The sequence below is a fragment of the Telmatherina bonti genome, assembly GCF_933228915.1.
Source record: "Telmatherina bonti genome assembly, chromosome: 19".
In the NCBI taxonomy this organism is placed as follows: Eukaryota; Metazoa; Chordata; class Actinopteri; order Atheriniformes; family Telmatherinidae; genus Telmatherina; species Telmatherina bonti.
Genome location: NC_136617.1, coordinates 22304026 through 22331445, shown reverse-complemented (window position 1 = coordinate 22331445; position 27420 = coordinate 22304026). Strand labels below are relative to the sequence as shown.

The window sequence follows — 27420 nt, the reverse complement described above, 5'->3', positions numbered from 1 at the left end:
TCTCTAATTTTGCTTAGGCTGCTGCCCCCACCATCGGACCCCGGATAAGTGGTAGAAGATGGATAGATGGATGAATAGATGGATAAATGAAGATAAAATTGAGATTATTGAATAAAACAAAGCGGATCATCATTGGTAAACATCTGGAGTCTCTTAAAATCACAAATCAAGTTTGTAACCATGGAGTGTTAAACTGAGATATGACTCTCAGTAGCTTTTCACCAACTCATAAACTTAAACAGAATGAAGTTTCTTCTGCTAGAAAAACCAGGAGAAACTCACCTATCATTTATTGTCAGACAGACTAATTTACCATTATGGTCTTTTAACAGGATTTCTTAAAAAGAAATCTGCATCTGCAGCTTCTCAGGATCGCCGCGGCTAGAGCTGTAACAGGGAATAAGAGATCCGAATCCATCGCACCAGTATCAAAATCTTCACACTGCCTTCCAGTCAGTCACAGAATCGATTCTGTAGGGTAACTAGTCCAGGCCAGAGTCCAGACATAACATGGAAAAGCAGCATTTAGCTGTTATGCTGCAAACAAGTGGAAGAAACTGCCGGTGGAGATTAAACTTTCATCAAATGTCGACACTTTTAAATCCAACATAGAGCTGTGATGTGATGCTCCAGGTTTGATCACAAGGTTGTGAAAGACAGTTTCTCAGTCCTGGGATGCTCCAAGGCAATCACAGCCCAGGAACGTGTAGAATGAGTGTCATTGTACTGTCAAAATTGCTTTGAAGCTGGAAACTTGTGTAATATTGCTTTATTTCTACAGCCAACTCCTTACTTGGGAACAGAATGCAAATGTAACTCCTGAATGGGCTTATGACACAGTCAAATAAACATGCCGTTAACGTTCTTGTTTTTTGTGGGCATAATAGGTGCCATACTTTTTCTGTACAAACCATATTGTTTAAATTTATAGCGTTGCAGTCAGCTCTTTCAAGGGCCTCCAATTAAGTGGCATCCCATGGCCTAGAACTGGATGGTTGTAATGGCGAACGCAGTTCACGGTAATGTCAGTGAAGTAATTCTTATGAGTAATACTTTCCGAAGTCATTAAGTCAGGCCTCATTTATTGCAGCAGACTGGAATGAATGTTTCAGGGCTGGAAAAGTTTTTAGGTGTAAAAGCTGTTGTTGTTTGATTTACTGAGGAACTCTACCGGAGAATTTGTGCCAAGAAACATTAAAGGACATCTTTTCAGTTCTGCAATTTCTCTTTCTACAAACTCTGTGCCATGTAGTGGTTTGCAAACACAGGCTCCGATTTCTCAGTGCAATTTTGTTCAATTATATAACCATAATGATTCTGCTACACTGAGTTCTGGGATAAAATATACCATCATTATAATTATTTTAAATCACAAGATAAGCAAATATAAATGGCAAAGTTGCTTTTTCATGGATTATTCCATGGTATATTTATGAAAGCTCAAAAATATGCTTAAATGGATGTTGGAGGCAAGAAGAGTTGATTACTTCACCTGATGATTTCATAGAAAAAGATACACCAAAAAGACCCAAATAAAGAGACCAGGTTATATTTATGGTTACAACTGCCTTGGTGAAGAATTTTATTCTTTGTGAGTATATTTAGTTACAAGTATTTAAAACCTGCTCTTTTAAATTCTGTGGACAAAAATGTGTCCAGAAAAGAAAAAGAAAGTTGCAAGAACATGTAAATAAGTCAGAGTTGTGGTTTTGAGTCCAGTGGGGTCAGTTTTGCTTCTGAATTTAGATACTGCTTATTACCATGAGAGCACAACAACCACATCTTGCCTAACTGCACATCTGAGCATGTGGAATGTCTATTGTTTGAAGGAAATTATATAAAAAAAAGGCTGCAGAATTTCATTATAACAACCTCTTTCTCCAAATCCCTACCAGAGAGCGTCTTTATTTAGACCAAAATAAGAAATTGAGAAAATTCCATACAGTTAGTAATTTGGTAATTTTAGACGGAGGGTGTGGGAGTCACTTCTCCTTGAAATGTTCAAACACATCCAGGCTACACCACAGCAGCCTCTGGCTTATGGCCAGTCAGCCACAGACAGGGCTTGCATCTTTATGAGAAAGAGCGAGAGCCCGAGTTGCCCAGACAGACTGCTTACAAATCCTTTAACATGGTCAAAGTTGAAGCTCGCAATTCCCAACATGTGTTACAAAGCAGTCCTGGGACATCAATCATGGCTGAACCTTTGAACAATTAACCATGTGACAAAAGCTCCTGGCAGTGTAATATCCCTTTCAGAGCTGCCTTCAGACACCTGCCAATGTGCTTTTATGTGAAGTTTCTTACTGAAGATGTTTGTGTTTCCCCATGACAAGGATCCATAAGAAAAAAATGTTAGCTTTGAATTCATGGTTATACTTACAAGGTCATGGATAATGTTATTTGTGTAACTTAATAAATATATGAATGCCTAATCCAATCTCAAATAAAGATTATAAATGGAGGCAATTCAAGGTCTCAATTAACTGCTTTAACCAACTGTGAAATGGGATTTTTCATCAACATCTAACAAAGACTCCCCTGAGTTCACCTGTGTGATGTCTCATGACTCCCTGTAATAGCCTTGGCAATGTGGTTTTTGAGTAGAAAAACAGAAAATGAAAACACTGTGTAGTCAAGAAAAATATTCTAAAGAAAAGAGAGACCTGTTGCCTTATCTTCTCATTTTTTACATTATATTTTAGCACTGTATTTTACTTCACACCTTTTTTTTTAAAAGCTGTTTTTTGCATAGTTTCATTTTGTTCTTTGTTTTTGTCTCAATATTACTGTTTCATCATTTGATGGTGGAAGAAACGCAAGTCACTGTTATTTTATATTTAATGTTATTTTTCATCGCTGGACTCATGGGGATCACAGTTCTACAGTCTTTTCACTGCATTTCTACAGAGATGAATAGATAATCATCACTAAATAATATTAACTGTAAACTTGTGATTTTCAGCATGTATTTTACAATTAATTTTGATCTACATGAATTTTAAACCAGGTATTAGTGGAGAACTGCACTGATGATCAACTGCTACTCAATATTTGCAATCTTTTCTCCTCTTCAATCTTCTAAAGGAAATGTGATAACTTTTCTGCATTGCATGCTGGGAAAGTAGTGCTAATCAATGCCTGCCTTCATGACCACAGCTGCCCAGTTCAGTTAAGTCAGATTTAATTATTAGTAGTTTAGTCATATTTTGGGGTCAAATACATGCTCACTTTTAAATGTGTGTTCCCTGTTTTTTCTTTTTTTTTTTTTTTTTTTTTTTTTATGTTGCACAGATTTAATTAGCAGAATAGCTGTGATAAGAAGCTGCAAAAAGAGGCCAACAAAATGGAAACATTGGACAGCACATTTTCCTGCTTAGTGTTTCTTGTCCCTTTATGTGTTATTTTATTAAACTTTTAGTGCTTTTTTTTTTTTTTTTTTTTTTTTTTTTAAAAAAAGGCCATCTTGCGGCTTAATATGGTACAATGTGCTATTAGCCTCTGTTAGCAAGGATTATAATGTTAATTATAATAAGGCAGTTGCTGATGTTGTGGGGCTGGACAGGAGAGCCAGCACCAACCGATAAGCTGAATAGTTACCTTCTCATTTGATAGGCAGGGTGTTTTACTGTTGCCTTACTAATTCCAAGATTAGTAACAAGACTTTTGATGGGATATAGCATCAAATGTCTCCTTTAGTGCTATTTTAATAAAAATACTGACCTGCAAGTCAATGAGTTAAATAATTGCCAAAAAAAAAGTTCTTCCATGTGATATATAAGATGCAACTAAATAAAATCTGTTTTTTTTTGTGTATACATTTGTAAAAAGTGACTAGATAACTTTTTTCATGCTTGTCAAAGACTAAACTTCATGGGAGAGGTAAATTAAAGAGAGATACGGTAGTAATTGTGAAATGCAAGAACACTTGGTTTTAAAAACTGACTGCAAAAAAATGCTGTAAAATTGAAAGAAACGTAGCTCCATCATTACACAAGCTGCAGAGTGACTGAATGTTTTTCACACAAAGCTTAATGATGACTTCCTTCCTTCCTGGGACCCACAGTTCAGTGGCAACTGACGTTGCTCTCCGGCCACCAAACCACTGTGACTATTTTAACCGACCAAGACTGGTTCGTTTTAGTTTATATGTACTTTAGTTGGTGTTCATTTGAAACATAATGTGATGTTCAACTATGTATGTTACCACTTCTCAATGTACTGAATCCCACTTCTTCTGTTTCTTCACATTTATACAAGCACGTTCATCAGGAAACCAACAGAAGGAACTGACAACAACCGATATATGTCAGAACTTCAAAATCTCCACAGTGGCACAAATTTAAGTTAGAACATTGAGCCTTTCCCTAGTTATGTCCTTATTGCATCATTGCCTGCCTTTTTAAAGGCAAAGTTGCAAGAGAAAGAGGACTAGTGGTGGATCAGATTAATCCAGATATCAATATGGTTAAAAACAAACAAACAAACATGAGCTTAAGAATAATAAAACGTGCAGCAGAGAGATACTATTACACAGCCAAACATCTAAAACGTCTGAAACACCAGCTATAATTTGACAAACAACAAGCAATCAGAAAAAGCAGATCTGTGCTAAATCATTGTTATTTATTTATTTATTTATTGCTAATGATTGTGGTCGTTACTTTTGAGTTAAAGCTCCATATCCTTCAAGGAGTTCCTGGATCCAGGCGGTGATCTCGACGCGCCTTTTTCCTTTTTCTATTTCTGGGATTTTCTGAAAATTTTTATCAACATACATCTATTGCCTTTTGAACTATGTTGCCAACAAACATATACAAACCATCACAGCCAAATGCATGACTTCCACTTTGGCAGAGGAAATATAAACTGAACTTTAGGGACCAGCACTTGCAACACACTTGCATGCAATGGTGTAAAAAAGAACAGAGTACATTATATGTTGACATATTTGAAATCGTCAGTCGTGACCCATTTCTTGCCTTCATGATCTTAAGAAACAATGCACATTATCAGCACCGTCATTGTGTTTTTTGTGAGTTGTAAATAGTTTTATTTGTCACAACAAATCCAGATTCATCTGCCAAATTATTACCAGGGATTTTGGTAGGTTTTTTAGTTTCGTGGTGCCTAATACTTTGGCACTACAAAACTACTTAAGGGTGTGACACAAAAAATGCATCGTGCTTGGTAAGTATTAATAATTAAAATAATATTTGGATTTTGTTCACAGTTTAAACATTATTGACGGACTGGAAAATTTTTAAGATGATATCCAGTAAAACAGTGAGACCTTCATGTATGCATATATATGGTGCATTTAAAGTATTTCTGTATATCAGTAATATTAACCAGTTTAGCTTTATAGAGGTACCGGTCCCTTGAAGCGAAAAACCACCAGAATGACTGTTTGTTCCCACAAGCAGTCAGACTGGTCAACAAAACCTCCCCTCTACTCCTCCCCCATCCACCTCACATACTTAGCTACCTCTGTCATGCTCCCTTTGAATTTGACTAACTATTGTCCATGATTATTCTTTGACTTACTTATTGTACAGTATTTTGCATGTCAGTGCACACCAGTACACACTTTTACTTTAAACTCTAAGTTTCTTCATGTTGCTTTTGGAGCACATCTGTTCTGACTGTAAAGCTGTTTGGTTTGTATTTATTTTATATTCTTATTTGAATTTGAGTGTGTGGATGTTATTTGGTTTTAATCTTGTTAGTAGTTCTTTATTTATTCATGTTTGGTTTTTTTTTTTGTGTGGCAGTACTTGTTTGGACTATGTTGGCCAGTAGTTGCTTTGAAATGTCGTTGTTCTCTGAATGACAACAGTAAAGATTTTTGAACTTTTAGATGGGAAACATGTTTAGTAAATTCCATATCAGATTAATGGCTGGCATACATCAATTTATCATAGCTAAACAGAAGTGACACACATTTTATGCATAAATGTCAAAATTAGAGTGTGGACTCGCAGTGCCTTTAGTCTCACTCCCAACACAGCCATCAGTTTGCCATTGCGACATCTCATCACTCCCAGTTAATATTTTGTTTCGGGATCATAAGTAAAAGATTAAGGATTAAAAGTAATGATTACTTTGAGACTGTGTTTCCAAGACTTATCAGTTTGATGTTTCACCTGTTCATCAAAGTGACTTTTTGAATGGTCTGACGTGGTAAAAATGTCTTTATGGGAAATTCACAGTAAAAAAAAAACATTTATATTGAGTCATTTATCATTTAAAACACACTAAGTATACGTTAGTGCTTTCACATTACGTAAATAAGATGGTTGAGAACTCTGTTCTTGCATTGCTGCTGTGTGTCTCAACAGCACATTCGCTTCACCTCTTCCTCATATTACAGGAAGTAAGTTTGCAGTCAGATCCAGAACTGTCGCCACACTCTGTGACATGTCATTCCTGTAGAGCCCCGCGAACCTGGTACATCTCTCGTACCAGACTCCGTCGCTGTTACCATGACCCATTTGGGCAGACGCTTCCATCGCCACACTTGAGGCCAACAAATTTTTCAGGTAGGCATCTAAATTATACATCCACAACTCGTGTAAAGACGGAACTACAAGTCCTCTATAGACAGCAACTGAAGACTTGGTGTTTGAGCTACTCATTGGTTGAGCAGGATCTGTTGAAATGCAATTACAAATAGGTTTTTTTTGATAATCATAATATAAATTGCATAAGAAAAGTTGCACTGGGCAGTTTGAGAACTCGATTTTGTAACATATCAGTCTACATACAGTATCGTGTTTAGTTATCAGTACACAGAACTAGGCTCTGCAATGGAAAATTGAGTCTGATAGCATCTACCCTCAGCTTCCCCAAACTACACAGAATGAGAAAGCACAATGGTTTGGTTATTGAGAAGTACACGCTGTATCGTACAGCAACAGAGGGAAATTGAGTCATATAAAAAGTATCAAAGAATAAAGTCTTTAACTTTTTTTCTTCCAACCTTGACTTCAGACTGGTGCTTGGGCTTTCTGGAAGATGGGGAATGTGATGCGAGTTGTGAGTGCCAACAACAGGGTTGACAATGAGAACCTTGACAACACTTTAAAAGGTAAGACATTGCAAATTTTGAAATAAAGTAGGGATGAAGCATTTGTAGTGCAGGTGTACCGAAAAGGGCAACAAGTCTAAAATATTTTGTGCATTTTACTGATAATATTTAGAACACCCCAAATATCTCAAGTGATTAGAAAAACTCCTAAACAAAATTATATCCAACACTTAAACTGAGTTGACGGACAACAGTTTGACTGACTGCAGTCCTGGTCAGGAAATTTTGGTTATTCTCGATTCACAATGTTGTATCTGTCAACCTTCATTTGTTTTTTGAAATACTGTAAATATTATTCTTCCATCAGGTTCAGATGATGACATGGTGGTGGTGCTCCAGGACTACCCCTCTCCTGAAATCAGCGAGCCCATCTACAGAATGGGGGAGAAGCTCAGAGTCACAGCGAAGTATGATGGTGTTTTCAATCAAGTCCTAAAATTAAGTCTTAGTAATGATGAGGAAATAAAGCAAAAAAAAAAAAAGACTAAAAGAAGTAACTTTGTGCTCTAAGTTTAGTTTTAAGAGAAGTTATTGCAAAAGGTCAGATGTTAATTCCTCTCTCTCTTCTTGGTGAATAGGGAAGCGTATTGGTGGAGAGTTCGCTCCGTTCAGACAGGGAAGGAGAACTACATACCCAACAGCCATGTGGCTAAAGTTTACCACGGGTGAGTAAAAGTGCTGTGAAACTAAATTCCATTGCTTGAGAAAAAAAAACAGCATAAAAAAACTCTTCTTTGTTTTTTTTTTTTTTTAAGACCTCTCTAATTAAGGGGCGTAACTAAAAATGTTAGTAACCCAAGACCTCAGACGTGGGCTTTGCACTACAGTTGTACTTTTTGATATCAGTCACATTCATTGCATGTTTCATGCATTTCAGTTGGCTTTTCGAGGGGGTGGGGAGGCAGAAGGCTGAAGAGTTGCTGCTTTTACCTGGGAACAGAGTGGGCTCGTTTCTGGTTCGGGAGAGCCGCACAGAGAGAGGTAGGAGCATGAAACCTAACCACAGAGTAAACATGAACACCTTTTTCCCTTATTAACCCATAAGAACTTGACATGACATATATGATGCATACAGTTTTTGAGACATTTTTGATCCTTTTATGGTGAAAGAATTTGCTGTGGAACACAATCTGATTGTTGTCTTCTGCTCCTTAATGGACACCAGAAAGCAGAAGATTACACAATAAGAGTTTGACATGTAAGATGATAATAAATGGTAAATATCCCTTAAAAAACTGTTGCTTCTTTTTTGTTTAACAATTTGTAAAAGGAGCAAATAAAGAGCTTATATTTAATAAAAATTGGACTTTTATAACCATTTTTTCATGGCTTAGGTCTTTAAGGGTTTGTATATTGATGGTCTTGTAGATTCTTCATGGTAGAGATTACATCTATGTTTAGAGATTCATTGAAGCTACAGAGCAAAGCAATAAGAATTGAAAAAAAGCGCTGAAAAGAACAATTAAAACCTTTTTGAATCATCTAAAATAGGATAAATTACAGAAGCAACACTTTAAATCACATCAGTGGCCGCTTAAGCTTCACTTGTGACAAAATGTAGAAATAAAAACTCTCTTGAGACATATATAAACTGTTAGGACAAGTTCAGTCTAACAGCTCTCGTCTTTAGTTTTAAACTGAATGGACAACCATGAGAGTGGAACACAACGTTGCATATTTTCCTAATCTTTAAAGACTTCGAAAACAAGGGGATTTATTAATGGGTGGGCTTTTCTTTGTCATGACTATATAAGTTAAGGCACATATCAGAGAGGGAGTAGGCAGAGGAGGAGACTGACATGACTCCACGACAGTAAACTAAACGTTCACCAGACCTTTTACAGAAGGACTGCATTTATGTATCAGAAATGTCAAAAGGACCAAACTATTTTTCTCCAATAAATTGCCACCGTGTTAGAAATGACTGAAGGAGTGAAATAATTTGTAAAAAAAAAACTCAATACAATTAAAAGTAACTTATTTCAAATGTAGTTCAAATACACCCACTTTCACATGACATTCAGCTTATTATAGACTTAAATGGTAGGAACACGTATCATAAAAGTTGCATCAGGGCATTGTTTGCCACTGAGTTGTATCACTTCTTTTCTCAAGGACAGTGTGCATATATATATATATGGGGAAGTAGAACAGCTGCTGCACCACTGGAACAGGAATCTTGTTCCACTCCTGTCCAAAAAGAATCAAGCTGCTCGATGTTTCTGGCACTTATTAGTCATATACCATTTAATGGCAGGCCAAATGTTTCTAGCTGATAAAATATCTGGACTACAGGCAGGCCGGTCCAGCACCAAAGCTCTTCTACACAAAGTGGTGTTGTTGTATTAGATAGAATATACATTTTATGAATAAACTGCGAAGATATGAAAGACTTTTGCTTGAAAAGATGCATTCTGAATGGGAGCTTATGTTGTTCTAAGACTTATATACACTATTCTGCAATAAAGGAGATTTTCTAGATGTGTATGGTGGCAGTTCAATAAGCACTTTTGCATCATTTTGACCCAACTGACTTTTTTCCACCTTGCCTTGGTTTGAATAAGCAAAGGAGACGGCAGTGTCGCTGAATCATGTTTACACATTGTCTTCTCTTTACATGGTAGGGCTGTAATCTGCATTTATGGGTGGCACAGGTAATTGTGTTCACAGCAAATTTATTTTTCAGGTTTTTATGAGCCCATGCATTGATTTTCTTTACAGAAATGTGCCTGTATTCGATGTAGTGCCACCACAGGTTGACAGGCATCCAAATACTCAGCTTTGTTTGCAGCTTATTGTGCACGTCTTGTTTCCTGATTCTTTAGACATTATTTTGTCCCACACATGATAAAATGTGTAAAAACTTCACAGTTTGACATTGAGGGAAATTTTTCTAAAATTGTTGCACAATTTGTAAATACATTTGTAAATACTTCTGTCCATCTGAGACAAACAACTCATAAAAAGCTTCTCTGAGATGATCTTTTTATACCTGGAGAGTGGGCCATATGCCCTAGCAGTAATTTTTGGACTTTATTGCTGCACATGTTAAACACTTTATAAAGCTGTAAAAACTTAAATTAAAAAAAAATTATAATAATGTAAAAATAATAATAGCAAAATAATTCAAGTTAATTCAGGCTGCTGTTACCGCTTTAAAAAAAAAACCCAGACTTTATTTTATGTCTTTTGGCAAATGAAGAGGCAAGAGTACTCAGTATGAGCGGAAATATGACCATGTGGCGTTTGGGACATTTGTCTTGTTGCTGAGGATGACTTCTCAGGTGGTGAAAAAAATTTAGGATACCAATATTATCCTTGTGAGATGAAGAGAAGTAGGGATGGTCGATACTGGCATTTGTATTGATATCCAAAATACCGGTTTTATCCAACTCTTAATTTCCAATACTGATATCAACTAATACAAATATTTTTAGAACAAGTTGAACCAAACAAACAAAATTATCTGGTGTTCTATAAATGACATTTCTTATATTTTGTCATTTTGAGCTAATGGGGACAAAGCTGAAAAGTTTGATATATAACATGTGCATGTTGTGTAAAAGTTGCGTCATTAACAAAGTTAAACTGATATTACTAATTTCAAACATTACGTTTTAATGCCGATATTTCCTGATAACATCAGCAGGCCGATAATATCAGACATCTCTACTAAGAAGTAGTTTATTTATACGGCAACATAAAATAACTTTGGACTGGTTCCTATTTTTCTAACATTGTCATTTTTGTGTGTCTTATCCGCAGGTCTGTATTCCCTGTCAGTAAAGCACAGGATAGTAAAGCACTATCGTATATTCAGACTGGACAACAGCTGGTACTACATCTCCCCACGTCTCACTTTCCAGTGCCTTGAAGATATGATCAACCACTATTCTGGTAGGTGGATGCGGCACAAATATGTAAAAATCTAACTAAAATATGAGAAACAAAGATTCATCCCTGAGCGTATTTGTTTAAATTAACATCAGTGTATTGGGTATCCATCTTGCTTCCTGCATGTTTGTGATCTTTCCACCCAGTAAAACAAAGTCTTATCAAGACTCATGTATTATCTCTTGTTCAGTCTGGTTATCTCTTTCCTTTCCTCTCTTCCTCCAATAATGTCTTCTTGTGTTTCTCAGTGTGGGTTGAAAATGAGCGGTGTGTTTCTATCTGCTTGCTAGCGTGCTCGTAATGCAAAGCTTGGCTGCAATGTCACACGGTGTCCTGGAACACAGCGCTGTACAGTGCAGTTTCTCAGCCTCGGGACGCCACTCCACAAATCCACATAATAGGCGTGATTGTGCTGCCAAATGAGTCCAGAACACAGAGTTTTAAGGTCGGAAAGTTACGTAATGCATCTCTGATATAGAAGTAATTCTCATCAGGGATCTTTTTTATATATTTCCTGCACTGAAGCACTATTTTTGGAACAAACAGGATATGAGATACTACATATGTCTGATAATGACCACTCATGCAAAAACAATTTTAAAAAAGCTTCAGTGTTGCTTGTGGTGATATTCTGGGATATTACAGTGCTCCGCTTTCATAAATTTGGTTTATCTATTTACTCAAGCAGTCAAGTGTAGAACTGCGAAATGCAAATTATGCAAACTAATTCCTGATGTGTGTTTGTTAGTAAATGCTGTATTTCACTTCCTCTATTTTTTTCTACATTAGATTCTGCAGATGGACTGTGCTGTACCCTCACCTCCCCATGTTTGTCTGGCATGGCAGAGCCATCAGATCCAAGTCCTCAACCTCCACCTGTAGTAATGCGACACAATTTTGACTGGAAGAAAATAGACAAGTATGGACGATATTAACAAGTCATTTTGAGCAGCTTTATAAATGTATCAGGATGAAATCATGAAGTGAAACAACCAGAAATGGCAATGAGATTCAAAATTACTTCAAACCACAAACCGATGACAAGTTAGGCAAGAAAATATTAGGAGAAAGACTCTGACAAAGATGCAACCTAATCATTAATAGCATAAGAGAAAAAAAGAAAAAAAACATGACACTAATAATTGTAATAATTGTTTTATCTGTTTTTAAAGTTAATTACTGAAACTTTTTTCAGTCATGAAAGTAGCTGTGTGCTCATGTCTTTTCTGTGCTCTTTACAGGAAACAGCTGGTCAGCACAGACAGCCGTGGTAATGACATGGTGAGCTACGGAGTAAGGAACAGCATTGCTGCGTACCTGTCCTTTTCTGGCCAGGAAAACCCTACACAGCTGCAATCGGAAAGCAGGAAGAAGAAAAGTAAATCTTTCTATCTTCCTCCTGAAAACAGCCACACAAACGCTGACTATGAGGACGACTTGTAGAGACAGAAAAAGAGTTTGAAAAACTGGAAAACTTCAACTAGAGACCCTTAATGGAGATTGTTTCCTGAAATGAACTACACATCGCCATCGTCGGATGAGGGGTGCGCTGACCCGACACTGTTCAAAGGGTCTTAGACATCGAAGTGTGCTATAATGAGAGCACTTTGAAGTATTTTAACAGTAATGTAAACTGCATGGCTACTCATAAAATCAGGAACGGGAACAGTGTGGAGCTGAAATCAGTGATTGTGCACTTTGACTTTGATGTGTGGATACTTCACAAAGCGCTAAACAACAAAGCCCTGTAGCACTATTGTATAAAGGAGGCTTAAATGCAATGGACATATTGTAGAAGTACTGTTGTATATATGAACATAACATATCTCTCAAACTATTTTTCTGTGTTGTTAAAAAAATGTTCTTGTTTGATGTTCATAGTATAACTTTATTTGCATAATATTTTAGCCACATTCAAGCATATTGATCCACTGAAGTTGATATGTTGAATGTCTTAATAAATAGTGGCCAATGGAGAAACTTCACTAAAATGTGGAGTTTTCCATTTGTACACTTAGTCTGAAGACAAACCATGAATGCATCAAAGAATGTAGTACATTTTCTGGTGTGCTTGTGTATAAATACAGACACATTTTCCATTAATGCTACACTTATCAACACTTCTAAACTGATCAGTATTTTCCGATCAACACCATTTTATGGTTCATGCTTGGCTTTATCTGTTCCTGTCTCAGCACTTCTTTGTTGGCGAAATCAGTCAATTGCTATTAAACTAATCTAACTATAACCGCGAATCTTTCATTTTCCCAACACCTTATAGTGTTTGAAAGCTTTATGATATTACTTATTTACTACAATACTTCTTATACTTGTGATTTATCGATATGATGAAAGGTTTTTTAGTGATCTTGAACACAAACAAACGAACAAACAAACGGATAAATGGCGGTAAAAATTACCACCATTTAATAATGCTGTGTGATTTGGGGGTTTCCTCTCAACAGCTGCCTGCATGGAAGCTTTATCAACCAAATGGCTTTATGTGAAAACACAAACTAAACTTTAAATAGATAGAGAAAAAAATGTGTTGTTTTCATGGCATATAAACTTTTTTTCATACCACATATGGTTGTTGTGTAGCTCTGTGCGACTTGCCGGTGTATTTGGCTGAGTAAAATGTTCATTACTCATGCTAACACTTGTGCCTCAAATAACCCGAATGTGATCCTAAAATATGTTGTCACCTTTCTACATTTTACTGCACATTTTTCGTTGTATTTTTAGTTGTTATCTTTTCTTGCTGTGCTGCAAAGTCTGTCACCACTGAAGTGTCACTGTTTATGTTTCACAGTGACAATAAAGCGTCTTATCGTTTTCATCTACAATGCAAAATAATGACCACAGGCAGCAGCTAGCTGGGTATACTACGAGCAATCACTTTTACAACAGAAGTTTTAGAGGTTTATTGTCTCGAGAAACCATCACCTCTTTGGGGTCCTGGGGGGGGGGGGCGGCAGAATTTCTTGGTGCAGCCGTGGTGTTTGCCAACATTGTCCTGTTGGCTTCATCTGGCCGTGATCTCCAGCTCTCGCTTGAGCGATTCACAGCCGAGTGTGAAGTGGCTGGGATGAGAATCAGCACCTCCAAATCTGAGATCATGGTCCTCAGCTGGAACAGGGTGGCTTGCCCTCTCCGGGTCGGGAGTGAGGTCCTGCCTCAAGTGGAGGAGTTTAAATATTTCAGTTCACGAGTGAGGGAAGGATGGAGCGTGAGATCGACAGGCAGATCAGTGTAGCATCTGGACTCTGCGCCGGCCTGTCGTGGTGAAGAAGGAGCTGAGCCAGAAGGCAAAGCTCTCAATTTACCAGTCGATCTACATTCCTACCCTCACCTATGGTCATGAGCTGTGGGTCGTGACCAAAAGAATGAGATCTCGCATTCAGGCGGCTGAAATGAGTTTCCTCCACAGGGTGGAGAGATAGGGTGAGGAGCTCGGTCATCCGGGAGGGGCTCAGAGTAGAGCCGCTGCTCCTCTATGTCGAGAGGAGCCAATTAAGGTGATCTGGTCAGGATACCTCCTCGACGCCTCCCTTGTGAGGTGTTCCGGGCACGTCCTTGTGGGAGGAGACCCCGGGGAAGACCCAGGACACGCTGGAGGGATTACATCTCTCGGCTGGCCTGGGAACGCCTCGGGAGAGTTGGCAAATGTGGCTGGGGAAAAGGAAGACTGGGCTTCCCTGCTTAGGCTGCTGCCCCCGTGGAAGATGGATGGATGGATGGATGGATGGATGGATGGATGGGTGGAAACCATCAATTTTGTTTTTGTTGCATGTGCTTGTCTGATTTTAAGCATCTGCTTTGGTGATCGAACATAGATACACAACCCTGTAGGAAAGATGAGAGCGTGTACAGTAAGACACCTTTGGGTGCATTTACAGAAAACTCGCTGACAATGACGACTTTCAGGAAGTTGGTATACTTCCTAACCATGTGTTGTTAATCTTGCCACTAATATTTTCTTTACAAGGCAACTGTGTGCGATCAGTCTAAACAAGATCAGCACTTTCTTTTCTATTTAAGAGATGACCTAAGAGTTGTGTTGGCTTGTTTTAAAGTCTCGTAAAACATCTGCAAGTAACCAACTGAAGAAAATCAAAGGACATGCATTGTGTGTGTGTTGAATGGAACAGTCAGTGATGCAGACACACATCTGGTAGCCTACTGCTGCACCATGCAGAGATTGTAGCCTAGTCAGCATTACTCACTCACATCTGACTGTGTGAAATCAGTTAGAAAAAAATTACACAAGCAATGGGAGAATGCTTGAAACTGTTTCTGTTACACCTGCATGAATCCGTTAGTTTTAGCTTAAATGCATTAACCGCTGGGGTGGAACAAAACGTGAAATATTCATTTCCGAATGAGAAAAATTACAAAGTTCTGGTGAGTGTGGTCCATCAAAGATAGTTAAAATATTCAAAATAAACTTCACTCTCCTTCCTAATCTAGATTCACATCAATGAAGACTCAACAAAAATAACTCTTCCTCGAACTCGTAGCAGCATTTACCGTAATACTGATGAAGAGAAGAAAGACAATACTTGGTCACTCGGCCAATCAACACAAGTCTGGGTATGTGCATGGTGAAAAACAAAGCCCTCAGTGGGGTGAAGAGCGGAAGGATTGCAGCTCAAACGCAACGAAACCAGATGCGCGGTGTATGTTGTCTTACAAGAAAACCTCATGTTTAAGATGGCTTTGTGATGAACAAATGGGATTCAAAGTTCTGTGGAAATTCTCAGCTCTCCATCTGATCTTTGTTTGATGTTACAGGAGATATCAGCAGCAAGAAAAGCACTCACACAAAGTGCTGTGGGTTTTTCTGCTCAAATGAAAACAAGAAGGGTCAGGTAAGGCCTGTCCCTCACTACATCTCGAGGAACAGGATCAAAGTGCAGAAAGAAAAGCAGGCTCAGTCAAGGAAATGAAAAGATGGAAGGAGATTTCTCTTCCCATACACTGTTTTCTATTAATCAAGTTCCTAAAATCTCCCACATCCTCCCCTGCAGCCTTGGGCCCAGCTATCCAAACCTCTGACTTCACCACTTCAGTGCCGAGTACTCCTTGGTGAGGAGCACGACTTCCAGATAAATGTTTCTTTAGCTTGATCAAAAATGCCTTTGTTTAATCTAAACCAGTTCTTGTCTCTCCACACTATAGTTTTAATCCCACAGAGATGAGGCTAAATTTTGGAGGAATTCAGCTCAAACTATTAAATATTTGACTTTATTTGTTGTTCTGCGTTCAAGACTATACATGGTAAAACAAAAAAGGCAACTTGTAAGGGTGTTAATTTCCTATCATAAAACTTTAAACTGTGATCTGAAGATATGGTGTTTTTATTTTAGTCCTAAATGTGACGCACCGGTCTCATTTTAACTCTGACCACTTCCTGCAGAACAGAGTGAAAATTTCTGTTTTGCTCAGGATGAACAACAATATGTTCCAGACTGACACAAAAAAATACACTAATCACAAAAACTCTGTAAATTTAACATATATTTTACATCAAAGAATACTTCTGGAAGCTGATCCTACAAATAAGCTCTCCCAGAGAGTTTTGTCAACAGGATGAAGTGATTGCCACAGAAGCAGCACATGAGAACATGGTCTCTCATGTTGAACGTGGAGATGGAGCCAATACACACAAGCGAATCCAGGACGAGAGCCAAGGGAAAACAAACATAAAGCAAATATTTGTGACAAATAAAAACTCCTAAAGGTCCACATCTTTGCCAAGGAGTCGATTCATTTGGTGTGATCTGCTGGGAATCCATGTCTGCTGCCATATAGGGACAGAACGCTGCAGAGATGAAAAAATGTTCAAAGAAGTAAAATAAAATTTGCTAGAAATTGGTAGCATGCAGCTTAGAGTTTATGTGTTTAAGTGTGTCGTAAAAAGTCACATTTAATAAGTGTTACTGCGTTGGCAGATGTAAACACATGGTAAGAATCCAAAACTGGAAACTGTAAAAGCCACTCAAGCAGTCTTCAAATGGGCATGATTTCTTTCTTTCAATCTTTCTTTCTCCTTCTTTTTTTCTTTCTTCCTTGCCGCCATCAGCCAATGAGCTGCATTTGTGTCCTTAGAATAACGAGTGCAGCCAACGTGAACAACCAAGCATCAAGAATGAGTCAGAAGCTCCTGACAGAGAAAAAAGACTTTTACAGACTCACTTTCTGAAAAGACAGACGGGTCAGAAAGGGTTCATAATGGTTTCGTCCCATAGACAGAAATAATATATGATTAACAAAACTAGAGGTAACACAAAAATATGAAAAATGATATTGAAGAACATCATTTCTTGGCTTTGCTGTCACATAATAACACAGTCTCAAACTGGCAGTCAGTGGCTGAAACAAATCATCAGACCACTTCCTTTTTTATGACATCAGGGCTAAAAGAGATTATGTTAATGATGTTTGACTACGTTTCTTTCATCTCAAACCTTACCTCTTTTTGGTTTTTGTTCTACCAGGACAAGATACAACAGGGATATGTGAGTGTTTTAAATTTTGGAGAAACAAAATCCTGAAACTAAACCTGCCAAGTTCACTTGATTCATTTCCATTGTTTTTATTGAAGATCACCCGCTCAAACATTGACATGTTTAGAAGCATAATTTATGTAATTTGTTTTTCCCTGTTTTTTTTTTGTTTCTGATGTAACATTTTATTTGGTTGGTAATAATCTGGCTCCATTGACCATAGAATATCAACCTGCAGCTACTGAACTGAGCCTGGAAAAGACTATCCAGAGTTCATCTCAGGGAAAGTGAGAGACTGTTTTCATTGGAATGTTAAAAAAAAAAAAAAAAAGGAATATTTCCTCTTTAAATGAATCTCCAGATGCTTCAGCACTGCGTACATGTAATCATCACCTACAGAGCACATGTAAAGGAAAAACTAAAAGACATCCTTTGGTCACCATGACAACTGTAAAACAATAAATCCACCTGTAACTTATGCATGACAGTAAAATGAGATCTCTTGCCCAAGATGTAGCCTTATTGTTTTGCTTGTAATCTAAGTTGTTGCATCCTGTTAAATTTATTGTTACAACTTCAGGGGAACGGTGCACCACTTGATGTAAAAAAGAAGTTCTCTGAGAAAGTACATAACCACTAAAAGGGCCGATCCCACGTACACACAACACAACACTTGAGGCTTTGCTGTCTTTGGAGAAAGGCCATAAACAACAAAAGCTCTGACATGATGGATTGCACCTTTCGGCTGCTGAGTTCCTCACACAAAGCTGCAGTAATAACACTTGCACAGTGAACTTGAGTGATACCACTGCGCTCCAAATATGATATTTGAAACTATCAGTTCACATGGTACCAAAATCTGCACACTGAACCTAATGAAGGGGGTCTCCATGGACACAGCAGAGACACAACTACTGATTGGGTTTTTAGCGAGACTAGCTCATGATGCTCTCAGCTCACCATAGAAGTTAAAGCTGGACATGCGGCACCACAACAACACTGACTGTTCAAGCTGACAAGTCTGAGACAAGCTTGTACTTTTGTAGTCATGGCTTTCTGGAATAATGTTGTCAAGCAGAAAATTTTGTTGTACTTTGTACATGTGACTTGTACTTTATTAATCGTGCCAATAATTAGCTCCATCTGAATGTGCCTCATTTGTTTCTCTTGGTAAGTCTGGCAGGTTATATTTCATGCACTTACAGAGCAGGAGGTGTTAGTGTGATGGAGGAGCTGTGTCTGTTGGTGAGGCTGATTTCCAGAACTGCCTCCCTCCCTGCCTTTCACCTCAGTAGTACCCTGAGACAACAAACTCTTCACAGAGTAAGGATATTAATTGTCAGTCTGCTATCGATCCTTGTAGCTCTGAAGTGTGAGTAAATCTCTTATGAAAGAAGAAATGTAAGCTACATTTAGTCAAAATAGTGCCTCTTTTGTGTGTGTGGCAAACAATGTAGGTAAATACTGACTATACTATTGTATAGCAAGTATACAGAGAGTGTACGGCTAAGTGTAAATTGGTTAATATGCCAATTTTAGATACAATGCTTATTATAAGCTCCTTTTCCTATCAGGTTGTGCTCTGGCATTAAGAACCATCCACAGAAAGAAGCTGGACGCTTCCACCCAAAGGGACAGACAGCTGGAGCCGAATAGACAAAAACCAGATCAGAGAGGATATGCAGCTTGCATTAGCAGTAGCTGACGTGGAGCTACGTGTGCATCTCAAAGACACACACTTATACTAAAGCCCACACAGCTGGCAGCACTCAACATGCTTGTGTGGTGGCCAGCTAGTGAACCTCTAAATCGGAGCTTGAAAAGTGGAAAGGAGAGCAATGTTTCATACTAACAATTAGCAAGCTGTTTGGAATGTACACAGAATTATAGACAAACAATGAACGGATTGATAAACACAAGCAATAAGACTGATGCACACATCCAAATATTAACATCCACTGAGGTCACCCCTTGGAGGTCAGGACCTCTTTTCCTTTGGTACAGAAATTGGGAAGGAAGAGTTATTTTTACACAATTTCATGAGTTTTTTTTTAAGATTGACATATATTTTTAAGAGAGCCTGGCAACATCCTATATCTGCATGATGCTCTGATATGACCAGCTATGGTCAGCTGGGGGATGGATCGTAAATAAAGTTGTTAAATCATATGAAGCACGGCTGTGTTTATTGGACATGGTTGTATTTTAGATCTGTGGTAGACTCTCTTTGAGTCCACTTTTCTGCAGTTCAGTGTTTGATCTCCAAATGACTTGCAAGCTATTGCCTACCACAGAAGGAGTAATGGAAATACTCATTAAGATGGGCCCTGACAGCCAAATGTTTCAAGTGCTGGTAGTGGTGAGTAGGCACATGGAAAAGTCATTGTGAAGCTAATTGTCAGTCAAATCCAAGATGAAGTCATCATCACTAAATCTCCCTCATGCTGATGCCAGTCCCCCCAAAAAAATTTTCCTTCAGCAGTGTGGAAGCAGGATATCGTTGTAGATATGTTTGGTATGTGACTTGTCTGAGTCTGAGAAGGGCTCTTAGTCAGAACCTGGGAAAAGAACATTCTTTCATTTCTGCATCAGTCTTCTCCCAGACCTCTGTGTTACATAAGGTAGCCTACTGCGATGCAGTCTAAACACACTGGTTTGATATTTTTGACAATCCTGAGAGGTTAGGGAAAATGTCTGTAGTCTTAATGAACAGATATGACTCTGAGAAGATGACATGTAAAAATACACCCTCTGTCAAACTGTCTTACATTAAAACAGATGCGTCCAATCAAAGATGAAAAAACACTAAGCTGGAATTTAAAAAATGTTTCCTGTTCAAGCAAATAATTTTTGATTTTTTTTTCTAATCAAATGTTTATATGTATAGGGTAGACCGACAATAGAAAAATATTCTGTAATAGCAGCATTGTGACATCTAGTGGGGAAAAAATATTTATTCACATACATACTATATATGTATGTATATATGTATGTATATACATATATATATATATATATATATATATATATATATATATATATATATATATATATATATATATATATATATATATATATACATACATATATGTGTGTGTGTGTGTGTATTATCTCCAATAAAGACTCAATGCACTCAGAATGTGAAAAAAAAACAAAAAACAAAAAAAAAAACCGTGGATGTATGGCCATCGTCATATCCAGTGTTTACATAAATCCTTCTGGAGACCGTGATCACTATCGATCCTCAACACCTGTATACTGATGGCTTCTCGTCTCTGTCTGAACATAATCTGTAATTTAGTTAAAAGTGTTCCGTCAGCCTCAACAGCCCAGGGATTTTCCGGACCATAACTCCGGAACTACCTCAGAGACCATCGGATCCATTCAAAAGACGGACCGCCGGTGTTACCTTTTTTTGCTAACCGTGTAGAAAAGTGGCTAATGGTCAAGCTAATGCTCTGCGTTACTGTCTTACAATTTATTTTTAGTCTGTCTTGAATACGTTTAATGGACGGCGACGAGCAGAAAGATACAGAAGCTAAGGCGCCTTCAGTAATTGACCGATATTACACAAGATGGTACAGAGCAGGCAAGTACTCTGATTTTATTTTTCTTTAGGCTGGACAGATGCTAAGCTAAGTACGCTGTCGTTTTGGAAGAGGACACAATATTCTAGCGCACCCCAAATAATAAAGAAATAAAAAATTATTATTGTTCTTTAGATATGAAGGGGAAACCGTGTGAGGACCACTGTATCCTGCAGCATTCAAACAGGTAACATTAGTACAACTTTATAATGACAATTAAGTTCAGCTGTTTGTTGCCGTTTTAAATATTGACAAGAGAAAATTTACTACAATAAAATACACTTGTTTTGTCTTTACTCAGAAGGTCATGATTTTAAATATTATAATTGGATGCACGGTATAATAGTTATACTTGGCATTAGTTTATTTATGTATCTATTTATTTTTTTAATCTCTGAGGACATTTTATTGAATAATTTATTTATCCTTTGACTATAAGTGATATAACTTTGTTTTACGTGAAGATGGCTGCTTAGCAGTTATGCAAATATTAATTTGTGTCTATCATCTTGGCCACCCTAGCAATGATTCAGGTTCATGTGGTTTGTTGTAGGAAAATGTGCTAAATAATATATACTCATTTAATCACTGAATTGCTAAAGTCCCCGAATATTATGTTTACTTTAAATATTCAGATTGCTGCTTTCCCCTGAATTAAAAATGAAAAAACAGACAAACATATTGTGTGTTTTTTTTTTTGCAGGATATGTGTGATAACGTTAGCAGAGACTCACCCAATCCTTCAGAATGGACACACAGTTAAAAGCATCAACTACCAGATCAGTAATGGCTGCAGTCGGTTAAATAACAAAGTGTCTGGGAAATCCAAGCGGGTAATGTCACGTAGTCTTAGTGAAGTTGGGTTTTCATGCAGATTTATTCCTGGAAGTATTTCATTTATGTGTCACTTATCCTTTGTTTTCTTTTGTCCCCAAAGGGGGGGCAGTTCCTTACAGAATTTGCACCTTTGTGCAGGATAACATGCTCAGATGAAAGTGAGTACACAATCTACAGGTAAGACTTATTTATTTTTTTTTACGTAACATAAATTTATCTTTCACGATGGTATGTCATGCATACAATGTGTTTTCATAGCTGCATCCGGGGTCGTCTTCTGGAAGTTAATGAGAATATTTTAGAAACTCCAAATCTCCTGCTGGAAAAGGTAAATTTGGTTTTTATATCAGAATGTCATGATAAATAATGTACTCTTACTGATTAGTTATAGCAATCATTTTTTAGATTCTTTTCAGACTGTAAATTTGTACTGTTCTACATCTGTTTTTTTGTCAGTGTAATAGGCACCTCAAAAAGATAGTTTTTCTTAAGATACAGAATCCTTTACATCTCTGTTTTAGCTTATCTTGATGAAAACAAATACAGAAAATAGTTCACCTATGACCTGTCTGTTAACTCCGAACAGCCATCGACTGAAGGGTACATTGCTGTCATCCTGCCAAAGTTTGAGGAGAGCAAGAGTGTAACATCAAATCTTCTGAGCAGAGAGGAGTTTGAGAGCCTCATCTCCAAGCGTGGCCAGTCACACACCTCATGACTACTGCTGCATTCAAGCCGAACTGTTCAAGGAAAACTTTTGCTCTTACCAGACTGGCTAAAGATGGGGGATATTATTCAGAAAGTCAGTCCCAAAAGACTTTTGCTAATAATTTAAGCACTGTGCCTTTAGTTTATATATTTGTTTGTTTTTCTTTCAATATACAGTTCTGATGAAGAGTCTAGGACATTTTCAACTTGACAGTGCTTCATCTGTGATTTAGTTTTGCTACTTTGTTTAATAAAAAAAAAGAAATTGAGAAGGGCATAAAAAATAATGCTGAATACAAAATGGACATTAAATATTTTTGTACAACAAAGAAAAACCCAACAGTAATTTAAGAAAAATATGGTTTATTTATTATTTTTTTTACTCCTTTTTTTTTTTTTTTTTTTAACCTTTCCATTGTCAAGAGTAGGTGGTCCAAAACTAGATTTAATTTCTTCACATCTATAGTGCCACTACAATACCCAGCATTCATAGCTGCTCTCATACATACAAAGATGTTTTAATGCTTACTGTATGTTATACATCTCAGTCATTATATCACACTCTTTGCTAGTACCAAAGTCATTACCTTGGGATACATATACGGTTTATTCTTCAAGTACCATACCATATGTTGGAGAATCCATTTGACAAAGGTGCCAGTTCGTATTAACCTTTATTGTAACCAGTCATTTAATAATGTGCTGAATGCCATAAAGGACTTTGCTGACCTTCACAAAACCTCTGAAAAATGACTTATTTGTTTTCTCTCCCAACCAAGCTTAAATAGATGTCCCCAGCCATACACACTGTAATACAATTAGTTTATTATGGTGAGAAGCTGATGATTTGAGTCTTTATGACTCATATTTGGCATTTAATTTATTTTCTTAACTTTTCTTTATATGTCATACTAACATGGCACATGGGGAATGTTATATAATAGATGCTGTGGCAATTAGACAGCGATGTCAACATAGCTATTAAAGTACTGATGTCCAAGCGAGGAGGCTAACACGGCTAACATTTCATAAACGTGTTAACTTGACAAGCCTGTGAGTATACAAACACAAGCGCGAGGTGATCATGCACAGTGTTGTTTTTGTTTCACTTCGATATGTAACTTGTGCAACACGTTTACTGTACAACACTGAACAGAAGGGCACAGAGGCACATGGTGAGGACAGGTGGATGGCTGCACTGAGCGTCAGGTGGAGTTCTCTCCGGATTTATGATCATTTTATCAATTCAGCCATCACAGAAGTGATGAAAGTGACTCCAAAGTCAGGTTTGTGCCGGGTCTGACTTTCATTTACCTTGCTGTCATAGTGTTGGCTGATTGTCTCCATCTTGTGGGCGGGGGTGGAACTGGTGTTTCAGGTCACAAGTGTTAACGACCCCACTGGGCATAAAGAGCTTGGATCTGGATCATTAAACCACACAGTGAATACAAACTTGCTGACTCAAAGTCACCAGTCTTTGCCCCATGGCTGCAGCCCATTGTACGGTGGCCTTGAGGGGATGAAGGGAGTATTTCCTGGAATACATGTGCTCCACAGAGGTGAAGTTGGCAATATGCTGCTCCAACAAGAATAATGGGGGGGAACAAAAGAGGAGCCAACCCCCTGGACTATTTGCTCTCGAGGAGGTTGAGACCAACCATGTGCTGCTCCAAGGAGGTTGCATCAAAGCCATTGCTGCTTTTGGTGTCGAGAGCCCCCTCCTCTTTGACAGGCGTGGATGCATCTTGCTTTTCTCTCCAGCCCTGAGGGGAGCTAAGGCTAGTCCTCTCCGACTTGTACTGTAGATGCACAAGATGACACAATGATGAGCCAGAAGGAATGCATAAACAAGTAACTGTAGCTCAATCATAGATTTTTTCTCTTGTGACCACTACAAACTCCTACTTTAATATCTAAATAAAACATTGTGGAGCTGTGGTTAAAAATATTTAGTTGCTGTAGACTAAAGGGAAAGTGAATATTCCTCTTGGATAATAGAAATGACACTCAACTGATCATTATTAACTTGAACACAATTACTTAAGTTTATAAAGGTGTCAGAGTTTGCCTGTTTTTTCATCTGCTGAACTGAGGTATGTAGTTTTCTTAAGATCAGACCATTTTTGACAGTGTGTTTGTGTTTAATCCGTAAAAGATGCTGAGCATAGAACCGTAGATGTAGCAGATACCCAGAATTTAAATTGTGACTGTGACTCAAACGGACCGCACCAATTCCTGAGTGATAATGGCTACTGTGGGTCTCCATGCACAAAGAAATGACAGTGGACGTCACCTTTCTATTGAGCTTGTTACAAACTGGGAGGAGGGAGAGGACCACCGTCAGGATGTTTTTACTTGTCTGGATGGATGAGTCTACCTGCAGAACACAGAACACAGAACCTCACATGCTGATACACCAAATATGCTGATCCCTGCAAGTCTTCTGTTTTCTTGTTACGTCTAAAGCTCAGAGAGAAGGTAAAAGAAAAAGACCCACTGAGCTACATCTCTGATTCTACAGGTCCCAACATGTTAAATGTTAAAAGATAAAAGGCTGTGAAATCAGAAAATTAGGTGTTTATTTTTTTTAGGAAGGGTTGACAAGAAAAGTTTCTGTTTAAATAGAACAGGTCAGTCTGGTTTAGATCGGTAATGCTGCCTCTGATTAAACTAGAACACAGATGGAACAATGTTCTTTGGACAGATGAAGCCAAGGAGGAGATGTTTGGCCATCATGCACAGCACCATGTTTGGTGGTGGTGGAAAACGGTATATCTGCACAAACACCTTATTCCATCTGTCCACCGTGGCATTGGAGGGATTCTGATGTGAGTTTCTTTTGCAGGAACAGGCCTTGGGCACATTGTCCTCTCTGACTTCATCATGAACTGCTCTCTATCTCAAAATAGCCAGAATTTAAGTGAGAACCTGGCAGATGTTTAGTAATCTGATCCGTGATCTACGTACGTGATACGTGGTCTCATTTCTTTTGACCATAAATTCAGACACACATCTGGATTAAAATGATTTTACATTTATTTAGGCATTTTACTGGGATGTTTTGCAAGTGATAAATGGAGAAATCTTCTGTACTGGTAGAGCTTTTGGCTACATTTCCCATGAACACTACTCCATGACATCGTGCAGCCATTGGTTGTGGGATGCCAATGACAAGCAACTGGCTGCTGAAGCAGTTAAATGAGGAGTGTTTAATCGAAGTTAGTAGGACAAAAAATGGTATAAAGATAAAAGTCATTTACAAGAAAAGAAAGGCAGCAGGGGGGAATTTTAAGAGACATGAAACATTTAACCTACTAATGTAACATTTAAAGTAAATAATTTAAAAATGTGTTTGTTTCTTGATGGAAAAAAATTATATATTATTAGTATCATTATTATTTACCTCTTTTTATTAAAAAAAAAATCAATATAACCATTTAAGGGAACATAATTAAATACAATAATTTGTATTTATAACCTGTATTATTTTTCCCTAAAATTTTGGCTGAGGGAAAGGAAGGAATTAATAAAACAGTCAAGTTTCAGGTCCTGCTGAGCCACCCTCAGTTTAGCACTCTTGTCAGACATGCTGCTGGGAGATATGGGATTGTGCAGGTGCTTTGTTGAATGATATGCTCTAGCTTGGTAAATTTTCTTTGTTTTACATTGTGTTAAGATATCTATATAAATACTTGAATAGGTTTAAAAACTTTATTTTCTGTACACATACAACAACAAAATCTATATTTAACCTGTAACTTAAAATGATCTTGTTGGCGTTGGACCTGCAATGAAGTAAATATGATGGAGAGAGAGAAGCTCATTAATCAGCAGAGGACACACTATGCTCCTCCCGTCCCTTTGATTCAAACCTTCGTCTTTAATAAAGGATGACCTCAGCCCCCCCTGTTTATTAATTCCTCATAGACATTCATTAATCTAGCACTCTGTGTTACACGTTACTGTTACTCACAAAGCACTCAAGAATTAGTAATGACCACGGCTTAGTCATGCTTTTTGTGTGCTCGGTGCGTCACTGAGACTTCACTGTTGTCGAGGCTTCATTCTTGGTTGGTTGCAGCCAGTTAAACCAAGAAAAGGACCTACTGTAGATCTGTTTATTCTATGTGATATAACTAACGGAAGTCTACAAAACAAACAGACTCTGGGTCATAACCTTCGATCTTTGTCTTTAAATCTACAGCGTAAACACAAACAATAAAGAAAACAAACACAGATGTAGTGTGAGTACCTTCTGGAAGGTGGCAGTCTTGCCCTGTACCGGAGTCTTAGCTCCCATCTGCAGCTGTTGGCACAATGCCACCAGTTTCTCTATTTCTGTCATCACCACAGACTTTTCCTCATCAACGAGCTGGAACAACGAGAATGACAAAGAAACAAAAGAGGGACGAGTTTCAGAACAGCAGAGATTTGTGACGAGGAGATGGGGTTGGAGGGTATTTAAAGTGCTCCTGACAAATCAAACATCATAAAAGAAGGATCAACAAAAAGGGATTGCTCGATATAATCCACAAACAGCCATGAGCTGACATCTAAATCTGTTATCCAGCCGAGTTAATCCCTGGATCTCATTCCAAGGATCCGTCGTTCCACCTCGGTTCCATGCCAACAATGACCTATAATCACAGGCTCTTTTATTCAGGGGGATCACCAGTCATCTCTGTCAGAAGTACACACTATTTTTGAATTTTCAATGAGGGAACAACAGATGTGCTGCAAGCGCGTCTGCTGCCAAAAAACTGCGATGAAACAGAGGGACTCCATTAGCACCAGT

General features: G+C 37.9%; 3 protein-coding genes across 3 annotated transcripts in view; 2 read left to right on the top strand and 1 right to left on the bottom strand.

Moving 5' to 3' along the window:
- Positions 1–6435: 6435 nt before the first annotated feature.
- Positions 6436–12427, top strand: sla1a (Src like adaptor 1a; the record flags this gene model as incomplete). Its single annotated transcript, XM_079258740.1, has 8 exons — positions 6436–6542; positions 6994–7090; positions 7398–7497; positions 7669–7755; positions 7968–8071; positions 10856–10987; positions 11774–11903; positions 12226–12427. Exons 2-8 carry the CDS (start codon positions 7018–7020, stop codon positions 12425–12427), a joined length of 828 nt encoding a protein of 275 aa, XP_079114866.1. The 5' UTR covers positions 6436–6542; positions 6994–7017.
- An 8499-nt stretch (positions 12428–20926) lies between these two features.
- abitram (actin binding transcription modulator) lies at positions 20927–22659 on the top strand. Its single transcript, XM_079258476.1, has 6 exons — positions 20927–21082; positions 21216–21267; positions 21784–21913; positions 22018–22094; positions 22176–22245; positions 22504–22659. Exons 1-6 carry the CDS (start codon positions 21001–21003, stop codon positions 22633–22635), a joined length of 543 nt encoding a protein of 180 aa, XP_079114602.1. The 5' UTR covers positions 20927–21000; the 3' UTR covers positions 22636–22659.
- Positions 22660–24233: 1574 nt separating this feature from the next.
- The window catches only part of ctnnal1 (catenin (cadherin-associated protein), alpha-like 1), a 54613-nt gene continuing 51426 nt past the window's right edge, over positions 24234–27420 (bottom strand). Inside the window, exons 17-19 of the mRNA XM_079258475.1 lie at positions 26878–26997; positions 24919–25002; positions 24234–24424 (exon numbers count right to left, since the gene is read on the bottom strand). Coding sequence (XP_079114601.1) covers positions 24254–24424; positions 24919–25002; positions 26878–26997 — 375 coding nt within the window. The 3' untranslated portion in view covers positions 24234–24253. The remainder of the gene's footprint in view (positions 24425–24918; positions 25003–26877; positions 26998–27420) is intronic.

Coding starts and splice junctions, on each gene's coding strand:
- abitram (XM_079258476.1), top strand. CDS start 21,001: ATGGACGGCGACGAGCAGAAAGATACAGAAGCTAAGGCGCCTTCAGTA. Junction 21,914..22,017: donor TGTCTGGGAAATCCAAGCGG/GTAATGTCACGT, acceptor TTGTCCCCAAAG/GGGGGGCAGTTCCTTACAGA. Junction 22,095..22,175: donor AGTGAGTACACAATCTACAG/GTAAGACTTATT, acceptor GTGTTTTCATAG/CTGCATCCGGGGTCGTCTTC.